At 48.4% G+C, this 11,673-nt stretch overlaps 1 protein-coding gene across 1 annotated transcript; it reads right to left on the bottom strand.

Annotated features, from left to right (window-relative positions):
* Nucleotides 1-7,995: 7,995 nt before the first annotated feature.
* LOC125531454 lies at nt 7,996-11,371 on the bottom strand. Its single transcript, XM_048695847.1, has 2 exons — nt 8,284-11,371; nt 7,996-8,191 (listed from the first exon to the last, which is right to left on the bottom strand). Exon 1 carries the CDS (start codon nt 10,866-10,868, stop codon nt 9,897-9,899), a length of 972 nt encoding a protein of 323 aa, XP_048551804.1. The 5' UTR covers nt 10,869-11,371; the 3' UTR covers nt 7,996-8,191; nt 8,284-9,896.
* Nucleotides 11,372-11,673: the final 302 nt, after the last annotated feature.

Here is an 11,673-nt window from a genome sequence, read left to right as displayed (position 1 = left end):
CGGTGGTTGGAGACGGGCGACAGGGACGACGGGGCGCCGACGATGGGCGCAGGGGCAAGGCGCCCCGATCCAGGTCGCGTTTGGGAGGAGACGAGGACGACGGGGCGGCGTCGCGGTGTCGGGGCAGCATCGAGGCGGCGGGGCAGCGGCGTCGGGAGAGGAGAGGGGAAGGGGATCGAGGGCGAGGGCGAGGGAGAGAGAGGGGATAGGTTTGGGCCAGGAGGAAATATGGATGGGGGCGGCACAATACTAATGGCGCACCACCCCTCGGTGCGCCATAAGCACATCCATACTAATGGCGCACCTCACCCTGGTGCGCCATTAGTATTTTTTTTGATTTCTGCTCGAGCCAACAGGTTATCTTCCACCTGACCTGATCCACACCAAGTCCCCTCTACTAGCTTGATTGGTCAGCAGCCAGTTCTCACACCAGGAGGTCCTAGGTTCAATTCCCAGGCTCCACAATTGTTTTTATGCATTTAAAATGCTGTTTGATACTTATTTGTGTTTAAATATGTTCAAACTTGTTTAAATCATAACAATAATATTTTTTTATAAGACAGTAATAATTTTTTAAAAAATATCATCAAACAGTAATGCCGGTGGAGCGGGGGAGGGTGCGCGGGGTCGGCGGCGGCGGTTGAGTAGGGGAGCGGGTGCGGGGGATCGGCGGCGGCGGCCGGTGGGCTGGGGGGTGCTCGGCGGCGAGGGGGACCGGATCTGGCGAGGTGGGATAGCGATCGAGATGGAGGGGGATCGAGATCGAGTGTCCATGAAATTTAAAAATATTCATGATAGTTCAAAAAGTGCCCATGAAATACAATCGAGAAATGAAGGCTACGATTTAAATACAATCGATCTTAGCTAGCTATCTGTTCACAATCTTCTTGCCCTTCTTTTTCGCAAATGGAGTTCTTCTATGGAACGGACGTCCTTTAGGTAGGGTGGTCCTGCTTCTTCTTGTGGTGTATGCTGCTACTTCATCATCGTCGTCATGTTCGATCCTTGGGTCACCGTACTTGTCGAAGTCTTGCTCATTGGCTACTCCATCCATTCTGATGATCTTCCTTTTGCCTCTCCTCACGACAACACGACTGGGCTTTGACGGGTCGGTAATGAAGAAGCATTGGTCCACTTGGGAAGCCAGTACCCATGGCTCATTTTTCGCGGTGACGTTTGCGCCCGCGGTCTTGGATTTGGCTTCGGGTATAACCATGGTGGTGAAATACCGGTCTTCTTTTAGGACGCTCTTGGCCCATCTGACACGGAACATCGGGACCTTCTCTCCAGCGTAGCTCAGCTCCCAGATCTCCTCGATCCTTCCATAGTATCTGTCCTTGTCGTTACCGGTGTAGGATTCCATCGTTACCCCGGAGTTCTGATAACCATCGGTCTTCATGTCCTTGGCCTCGGTGTAGAATGTGTAGCCGTTGATATCGTACGCCTCATAGGTCATCAGGTTGTGCTCGGCGCCCTGTGACAAGGCGAATATGAGTTGTTCTTCCGCGGAAGAATCCTCATGTAAAGGGTACGACAGAAGCTTCTGCTTGAACCAACGCGTGAAACATGAGTTGTGCTCTTTGAGTATATCTCTGTCCGTCCTCTGTTGGCCTCGGTCATTGTATGTCTTCTTAATAAAGGTTTTGTGCTCTACCACCCAAGGATCGACCACGTCTATGTGTTGTAGCACGACTAGGTTTGCTCTTTCAAAGTCGGCGAGTCAACCCTCGAAGTCGACATGCATTTCGCTGCGACCCTCACAGTGACCCCATCCAGCGAGCCTGCCGAGGTGCCTGTTGACGGGCAGACCAACGGGGTTCTCGATGCCTAGATAATTCGTGCAGTAGGAGATGCACTCTTCGGTCAGAAAGCCCCTGGCTATACTTCCCTCTGGACGTGACATGTTGCAAACGTATCCTTTGATGACACCATTCATCCTTTCGAACGGCATCATGCTGTGCAGGAACGTCGGCCCGAGTTGGATGATATCCTCCACTATATGGACCAACAGATGCACCATAACGTCGAAGAATGCGGGCGGGAAGTACATCTCAAGCTCTCATAGTATCACCACGATCTCTTCCTGTAGCCTTCTGAGTTGCCTCACGCCAATCGACTTCCGAGAGATGACGTCGAAAAAGTTGCATAGGCCAAATAGCGTTTCACGGACGTGCGCGTCCATGATCCCACGGATTGCAACTAGAAGTATCTGCGTCATCAGCACGTGACAGTCGTGAGACTTCATCCCGCTGAACTTCTTCTTCGCTGGGTCTAGGTATCTGCTTATCTTCCCCGCGTAACCGTAAGGAAGTTTTACTCCTAGGAGGCAGGTGAAAAACTACTTGATCTCCTCCTGACTTAGAGTGAAGCACGCGGGAGGGTAGTCATTTCCGATCTTCTTGGCCCTTTTGCCTTTGCGACGACTCTCTGTGTCCTGCTTCGCCTCATCATCATCATCATCATCATCATCATCATCATCATCATCATATATAGCGTGAAGCTCCTGCCTGATGCCCATTGATTTCAAGTCTGCCCTTGCTTTCGGCCCATCTTTGGTCCTCTCTGGCATGTTGAGCAGGGTACCAAGCAGACTCTCGCACACGTTCTTCGTGATATGCATGACATCAAGGCTGTGAGGCACATGGTGGATCTTCCAGTACGGCAAGTCCCAGAAAACAGACCTCGTTTTCCATACCTTCAGCAGCGGCTCTGGCGCCTTTCGCTTCTTTCTCGGCTCTGGCGCCTTTTGCTTCTTTCCTGGCAGTGGGCAGTCTTTCCAATTTTTCAACAGCTTGTCTATTTCCTCGCCGCTCCTCGTACACGGGCGTTTTCGGGGTTCGGTTTCACCATCGAACAGATCCTTGCGTTTCCTCCACGGGTCATCACCGCGAAGCCACCTTCGATGTCCCATGAACACGGTTTTCGAAGACCCGGTATCTCTATCTAGCTGGCGATACGTTGTGTCATCCATGCACCTTACGCATCCAGAAAATCCGTGGACTACCTGCCCCGTGAGATATCCGTAACCGAGATAGTCGTGCACCATCGTGAGCAGTGCGGCTCTCATAGGGAAATATTCTTTCTCTGCGGCGTCCCACGTATTGGCTGGCATTTTCCACAGTGTGTCTAGCTCCTCCTTCAGCAGCCCCAGATACAGATTGATGTCGTTCCCTGGTTGTTTCGGCCCTTCAATTATCATACTCATGTGAATGTGCTTCCTCTTCATGCACAACCAGGGGGGAAGGTTGTACATCCACACAAACACAGGCCAGGTGCTATGTGTGCTTCTCTGGCTGCCAAACGGATTGACTCCATCGGTGCTCGCGCCCAGCACGATGTTCCTTGGATCCTTCCCAAATTCTGGGTATTCGAAGTTCAGCGCTTGCCACTGGCTCGCATCCTTAGGGTGACTCAGCATCTTGTCTTTTTTATCTATCTCCGGATCATTTGCTTCATCTTCTCGCTTCTTCTCCTCCCTATCCGCGTGCCAACGCAGGAGCTTTGCTACCTTAGGGTCTGCGAAATACCGCTGCAGACGAGGAGTGATCGGAAAGTACCACACCACTTTTCGAGGAGCTTTCTTCCTCTTCTTGTATCGAGTGACGCCGCACACCGGACATATGGTAGACTCCGCATGCTCGTCCCGATAAATGATGCAATTGTTCATGCACACATGGTATCTTCCTCATCATCATGTCCTGCATCTTCTACATGATGACTATGTACAGCATCACCGTCATGATCATCTCCTGGGGATTCTTCATCTTCTCGCCCGCCCGAGCCGCGGTGGTTGTCTTGCTGCCCTTCCTCATTTCTTGCCCGACCCCCATGGACGACTTCGTAGTCATCTTCATCACCTTGCCACCGATAGCCATCCATGAAACCACGCCAGAGCACGTGGTCCCGCACCTGCCCGGAATCCGGGTCCGCAATAAGGCTCTTCAGCTTGCATCTTCGACACGGACATCTTATCTCCGTCTCGTTCTTTTGAAGCATCTCAGCCTTCGCGAACCTCAAAAACCTATTCACGATGCCTTCGGTCATCGTGCGGACCATGGTCGCCTGCGGGGTAGAGCAAAACGATATTTTAGAACCAAGAAAAAATTTGGCATGACTTTCCCTAAAAATAGGACCAAAAAAGAATGCTTAATGCCAAAATTCTCGCCGAAACGGAAATGAATCAACATTCCGGCAAAATATTGGCAACTATCGCATTTCAAATACCGGTACACCTCCAAACACAAACACATATGCAACACCACAAACATATGCAACACCACGAACATACATAGATCTAGCTAGGCCATAAAAAGTGCATTTGCACATTGTTGTAGGGAGAACAATATAAATATAGCTTCCCCCCTTACTTACCTATCAAAACAAGGTAATTTAACCACTTAAATTGAATGAATCTATGGTGGAAATGAGGTGAAAAAGAGGAGGCACCCGAGACAAGGAGGAGGAGAGAATGAAGTGGGGAGAAAGTGAGTGTGGGTAGGAGAGGCTGTCCAAAATATCTTGTTGCTGCCCACTTACTAATGGCGCACCAACTCTAAATGCGCCATTAGTAATCCAGGTTGCTAATGGCGCACCTTCTGGTGGTGCGCCAGTAGTAGTTTTGCAAAAAAAAAAACATACTAATGGCGCACGGTGGAACAGTGCGCCATTAGTAGTTTTGCAAAAAAAGGAATAAAAATATAATAAAAAACAACATTAGTGGCGTACTTTCCGTCAGGTGCGCCATTACTAGTTACAACTAGTAATGGCGCACTGTGTCTGGATGCGCCATTAGTATGTTTGGACAGGCGCACTAGTTCAATTTTTTTTGATACTAATGGCGCACCCTGGGCCAGGTGCGCCATTAGTAGTTTCAACTCTAATGGCGTATCAGAAGGTGGTGCGCCATTAGTATATACTAATGGCGCACCGCTTGTCTGGTGCGCCATTAGTGTCAATCCCATATATAGCCCTTTTTCTAGTAGTGTATGCATGAAGGCTCTCGTGCCACGCCATGGTCTCTTGGCGTGTGTACTCCATGTAGGCCTACGGTATGACATGATGGTACTCACAAAACATCTCAATGCGGAAAATAAAGTGAGCAATGAAGATAAGAGGGAAAATACTTACAGAGTTCCGCTCAGCAAAGAGGGATTGTGACTGCGCACTGGTCATGGACGTGCTCGTGCGCTGGCACAGGCTCGGGTTGGTAGCTCAGAGCTGTGTGTAGGAGATAGAAGGAGTGATCACAGCATCCAGAAACAGCGACCGACCGTGCTTCTTCCCCATGCTCACCACCACCCTCTCGTCCAGATCCGCCGCAGTGGGGTCAGGTGTGTCAGGATGTAAACTCAGATACCCCTCGGAGTAGGCCTTCTTATACTCCGCGGTCTTGCCGTAGTACTTGGCCTCACCAGGCTTGGGCTTCTTTCGTGTATGGGCGATCTCCCACGCCTCCATGTGTGAGAGCGGCCGCTTCAGTTTCTCCTCCTGCACCACCAAACAACCAAACAGAGGTTAGTCATACATAAGAAAGTGATGGTATTATGATGTAGGGGGTTCCCTTACAGTCTTTCTATCAAAAAAGAAAGTGATGGTAAAAAGAAGAAGAAAAATGTTTAATGTACATAGATATACCTCAAGTGTCTTGTGAAGAAAGTGGTTTCGGTTTCCCTGAGCATGTACTCCCTCCCTGCCTCTGTTAGCCTTGTTTCTGATGCTCGTAGCCGCCCAAGCTCCATTGTTATCACACCACAGATCCACCAATGCTGCCCAGGACTCGTCTTTTCCATAACACCAATTTGGACACACCTACATAATGAAAGCATACTGACATGTCAACACGAAATGATGAAATGCACCACAAACATCAGAAATAAAAATCTTTTATACTTACCGCCAAGTACTGGTGCCTCTCCAAGGTAATGTCCGTCCTCCGCGCTTCTTCCTTGGTCATCTTCACACCAAGAGCGTCGTGATAGTATGTCGAGATGGCCACCCAACGCACCTCGTACTGCATCTGGCGGGCCTTACTCTTGGCTTGGCAAAGCACGACCTGGTCAGCAATGGCCTTGTGCTCCGGAAGAACTCGATAGTATTTCTACAATCATTCATGAAACCAGAATGGAAGAAGCCATGAGTTAAATCATTCATGAAACCAGAATGGACTTGTGCTTCTGAAGAGAACTCACCCAAAAATTAGTGATCACGGCCTTAGCAGGGGTCTCATAATCCGCGTGGGGGGCCGCTACCCAGTGGTCCCAGCTTGTGGCCAAAACCAGGCGGTCCGGGTGCCTGACTAGATCCGGACAGTACAGCCCCGGCCAGTATACCTTCAGCAAGACGGTGATGAGGCCGTTGGGAATACGGGCCCCTTTAGGATATATCCAGTTGCTGCAAAAGAATGAAATATTAGCATGTGACAAGAAAAATAAAGAGAAATATAAGCATGTGACAAGCAAAATAATGAAATTATTATAAAGTGGCACTTACTCTTTCCCCGTGGGCTCGATGAGCCACTTCTGCTCCTCGGCAGCAGGAATCTGCTTTGGTACCTTTGCGTTACCACGCAGCCATCCCTTGTTGCCAACCCCCTCCCCGCCACCACCATCACCCCCGCCACCACCACCCTCCTCCTCGCCTGCCTCCTCGTTCCCCTCCCCAAACTCCTCCTCGTCGTCCCCCTCCCCAACTTCCTCCTTCTCCTCCTCCTGAACCTCCTCGTCCTCTTCCTCCTTGTCAGAGGGTACCTCACTAGAGGAGGGCCTCGAAGGCAACACCCCTAAGTCAGTGAGGGTGCGCTGTTTCTGGCCACGACCCCCTGTAGTGGCTCTCCCCCCACCCCCTCGCCCTCTAGGGGCTCTCCCCCCGCCCCCTCCTCCTCTGGGGGCACCTCTCCCTCAACCTCCCTATGAGGAGTCATCATCAAGTAGTCGGGGTGAAGGATTACGTGCTCGACCACTCCGACTAGGCATGTTGACGACCTTGCGTAGGAAACCCACGCCGTCAGCCTTCCCCTTGCCCATGTTCCACAAACCTGCATTGAAAAGAGAATAAACAATTAGTACATTAAAAATGAAGGAAAAGGCATAATAATAAGGAATAATAAACACATTAATAAAAAGCATGAAAAGGCATATTCCTAAACCATAGAAAAAAAGACTTGAAACGTACATCTGCTAGAACCCATACGAATCATCACTGTTGTAACCTCTTTCTTGGTCGGTCTCATCATCACTATCAATCATATCATCTTCGTTTTCTGACGGAGGTGGAGGCTCTTCCTCGTCGTCAGCATCTTCGTTTAACTTTTCTAGCATAAGTATGTCATTTTCATTGACAATGGTCTCACCATCATTCCGTGCATCGTCGTCGTTTGGATCCACATCATCATCACCCAATGGTCTAGTGTCATCGTTTCTAACCACATCATCATCATCAGGTTTCTCTTGATAGAACACTCCCTCGTATGTCATGGGGTTAATGTTGTAGTAATCGTCTTTATTCGGGTTGGGTAGCTTACCATGTGGCGACACCTTGAACACAACTTCCCAACCCTTTAGGTACTCTTTCTGGCATGGGTAAGGCAAATAATATACTTGTGTAGCTTGGGTAGCCGCAATGAAGAGATCGGCTCCGGCATAGACGGTTGATGGTTTAACTTCGACCAAACCAATGGAAGGCGTATGTGTTACCCCCTCCCGCGGATCGAACCATCGACATTTAAACACAGGCAGACTTAGGGTCTCGCGCCCCTGGTGGAATTTAATCTCGTATATATTTTGTACCCTTCCGTAGTATTCTACTGAATTTTGACCGGGGGTGTACACTCCGGTATTTATAGTTTTGGGATCAGGCCGGCTGTTCTGGTGCTCCTCTGTATGGAAGCGATACCCATTCACATCATATTTTTTACATGTCTTGACGGCAGGGTCAAAACCCATGGAAACCCATCTCAATTCATCATCCATAGATATGTTCGGATCTTTTCCCTACAAGTATAATTGAAATTGTTGCGTGCATTAGTTAACTAATAAATGTTGAACTAAGTATTTAATAGGGGAGTGTGGAAATTACTTTCTCCATGAACCAAGCAACAAAATTTTTACGTCCAGGGTTTCCATGACGGAGAAGAGTAAGTGCCTCCGCCTCAGTAGGAGGATTCATTCCCGTCCATTCCTCTTGAACGAAATCACTAAAAAAAATAAAAGAGGTGTTAGACCGGGACTAAGTGAACATAGAACATGATGATGTGGAAGACATAAAGGAATGGTGTAGTGGTATTACCTCATCCACACTTCCTCAACTTTCTTGATGTTGTGCAAGATATAGAACATAAGGTCCTCCCACTCTTGTCGTGGCATGTTATAAGGTTTCGAGGCCCCAGCCCTCCCACCTTGCGCGTTGAATAGATGGAGCCTGGGTTGATACTTTGGCTCTTCTATATTGTATCGAGGCACCTTGTTATGCAGATGAGGAACGTGGTCTGGATAGTATGATGTCCTGAGGTCTGACACCTCCTCTTGGATAACTGCCTCAGCTATGGAAGCTTCAATCTTAGTTTTGTTTCCACATTTCCGTCGGAGATGCTTGTTCTGTCTCAGGGCCGTATTGCCAGCGATTCTGCACAGGCCCCCCCAACAATACCTCATTCGCGAGGTGCAGAATAAGATGTGTCATCGGAGTAAAGAAGCCTGGCGGAAAGATCTTCTCTAGCTTGACTATCAACTCCGGTGCCTTCTTATGCAATTTTTCAATCACGTCTTTACTTACTTCTTTAGCACAAAGCGTGCGGAAGAAATGGCTTAGCTCGGCAAGCACTCGCCAGACATGCTCGGGGACATAGCCTCGAACCATCACCGGCATTATCCGCTCAATCCATACATGGTAGTCATGACTCTTCAGGCCGGTCACTTTGCCCGTTGAAAGATTGACTCCCTTACTTATATTTGATGCATAACCATCGGTGAACTTCAAAATGTGTTTCAGCTAGATAAGTACTTCCTTTTTTTCTGGCGGTTTAAGGACAAAGTCAGCATCTGGCTTGAACCAGTTTTTTCGACCGCCTGTGGGAGGCTTCATGTTCAGACGTGGTCTATCACAAATTCTCTGTTGATCGGCTCTAGCTTTAACATTATCCTTCGTCTTATCAGGAATGTTGAGGATCGTGTGGAAAAGGGACTCTGCCACATTCTTTTCGGTGTGCATCACATCGATATTGTAAGAAAGTTTGAGGTCCTTGAAATAGGGAAGCTGCGAGAAGGGGGTAATGTGAGTCCAGTTGTGCGTCTCACCATATCTCTCGAAGCCTTTGGCTTTGGCTTTGGCTTTGCCTTTGACTTTAGGCTGGAGAGCTTTTAGCTGAGCAAGAACATCTGCCCCCAAAAATGTTGGAATCTCGGTTACTTCATGAACAACCCGACCTTTCGTGAAGTTTTTCTTATCTTCCCTGTCTGGATGGTCTGGAGGGAGGAACTGTCGATGCAGGTCAAAGGCTACATACTTGCCACCCTTACTTAGCCAAATCATTTGCAGAGCCTGCATGCACACTGGGCATGGCATCTTCCCACTTGTACACCATCCGCAGAATAGAGCATAGCCGGGAAAGTCATGCATGCAATAGTGCAACCAAACTTTCATCAAGAAATTTCTCTGCAGATGCCGGTCATATGTCAACGTCGGAAAGTACCAAGAATGGTGCAAAGCATCCACCAGCGGCTGCATAAACACACCCAATTGCTTCCCCGGATAATCAGGCCCTGGAATGATGAGCGACAAGAACATGGTCTTGCGTTGCATTAGGGCACCGGGAGGAAGATTGAGCGGAATTACAAACAAGGGCCAACAGCTGTATGGATTGGACGACATACCATATGGATTCAACCCATCACCTGATATGGCTATTCTGACATTCCCAGCCTTGGCTGCTTCCTCGGGGTATTCTTCATCGAACGATTTCCATGCTTCCCCTTCCGATGGATGTACGATTTTTTTGGATTGTACCTTATACCTTCCTTGTGCCACTTCATCATTTTGGCAGACTCCTCCGTGATGAAAAGGTGTTGCAGTCTTTTTATAAAATCAAGATACCGAAGAACCTTAACGGGGATGGCTAGCTGCCTTTTCTCACCATCCTCACCGACCACCTCAATGTACCGAGACGAACCACACTGCCTACAGTACTTGTCATCCGCATACTCGTGCCTAAACAAAAGGCAATTCTTCGGGCAAACATCTATTTTCTCATAATCCATAGAGAGTGCCTTTATGATTTTCTTTGTATCATACATGCTTTTAGGCAGTTCATGACCCTCAGGGAGGCTGTTAGCCCATACTCCCAAGAATGCTTCGAAGCATTTCTGGCTACAGCCGTACTCAGCCTTGACTGCAATCAATTCTGAGATGGCATCCAGCTGAGATATTTTTGCACCCGCATAAATAGGTTTCTTCGATGAGGCCAAAACCTCCAAGAAGGCCTTTGCAGTTGCCTTCGGCTCCTCCGGTTCATTCTCTGAAGGTGTTGCATGTGCCGTTTCTGCAGCAATGACATCATCTAGCATGTCCCTGACCCCGTCGTCCACATAACCATCGATGCGTTGTCGCATCACCTCCTCTCTACCACGGTCCCGCTCGGCTAAGTTTATCGGCGGCATGTCAAAGTTTGGTATATATCCGTGTGTGCGAAGGTGGTCAGTCATGTCCTTCTGATTTTTACGGTGACGTCTGGCACATCTCGCACAGGGGCATGGTGGGATAATTCTCATTGGACTACGGAATATCTCCTTCAAATACACATCGGTTTTTGCGATCCACTCTGATGTTACTCGATTCCGACGGATAAAACCACTGTACATCCACTGATTATTTGCCATCCTCTGCTTTTATTGGGAGCCACACAATAAAATTAAGGATTCATTTAAATTAATCACATCAAATTTTTATTTTCTACGGCGTGGACGGCCATGAATCCACCTACATCTCTAATAGGTAAAGATGGGTCCTAATCCCACCTGACGATGTGTAGATTGAGTACGTTCTCCATGCTCTACCCTGTTCCGAGACAAAATTTCGGCAGCACCTCCCAGCCGTTCTCCAGATACACGTCGCGGCTAATAGCCGAGAGGATGTGCTTCGGAGAACAACAGGGAGGCGCCGCCGAAATCCTGTCTCGGAACAGGGTAGAGCATGGACAACGTACCCAATCTACACATCCTCGGGCTGTCCGTGGAAAACGCTGGACAATCCGAAAGAGCTGCGTTGATAAATATGCAATTGAATGCATATTTATCGATGCAACCATTTCGGACGGGAGACGCCTAGGTTACGCGACTTAACGAGAAAATAAAATCTAGTGACATGATTATTAAGATGGATTCGTAGCTCACCCTCGACTGTAGACGAAGTAGTCAAACAACGACGAAATCACAGACCAATGCCTTCGACGACGATGACTCCAAAGATATGCAACACCAGAAAGCCTGTAAATTTTACCGACAAAAAAACTTAGATCATCAAGTGTCAAAAGCTTAGATCACGGACCAATGCCTTCATAAATTTATTTACTTGATGCCTTCATAGATTTTTTAGCAAGACCATGAAGTGTCAAAAAATATTTCATCATTATTTTGTAGCAAGACCATCATGAACAAAAAACCACTCATCACGAAGATGCGACAC

Source organism: Triticum urartu, chromosome 1 (assembly GCF_003073215.2).
Source record: "Triticum urartu cultivar G1812 chromosome 1, Tu2.1, whole genome shotgun sequence".
Lineage (NCBI taxonomy): Eukaryota > Viridiplantae > Streptophyta > Magnoliopsida > Poales > Poaceae > Triticum > Triticum urartu.
This window is presented reverse-complemented; position numbering and strand designations above follow the sequence as displayed.

Excerpts from the sequence above, each read along its gene's own strand:
- LOC125531454 (XM_048695847.1), bottom strand. The coding sequence starts at position 10,868 with ATGGCAAATAATCAGTGGATGTACAGTGGTTTTATCCGTCGGAATCGA.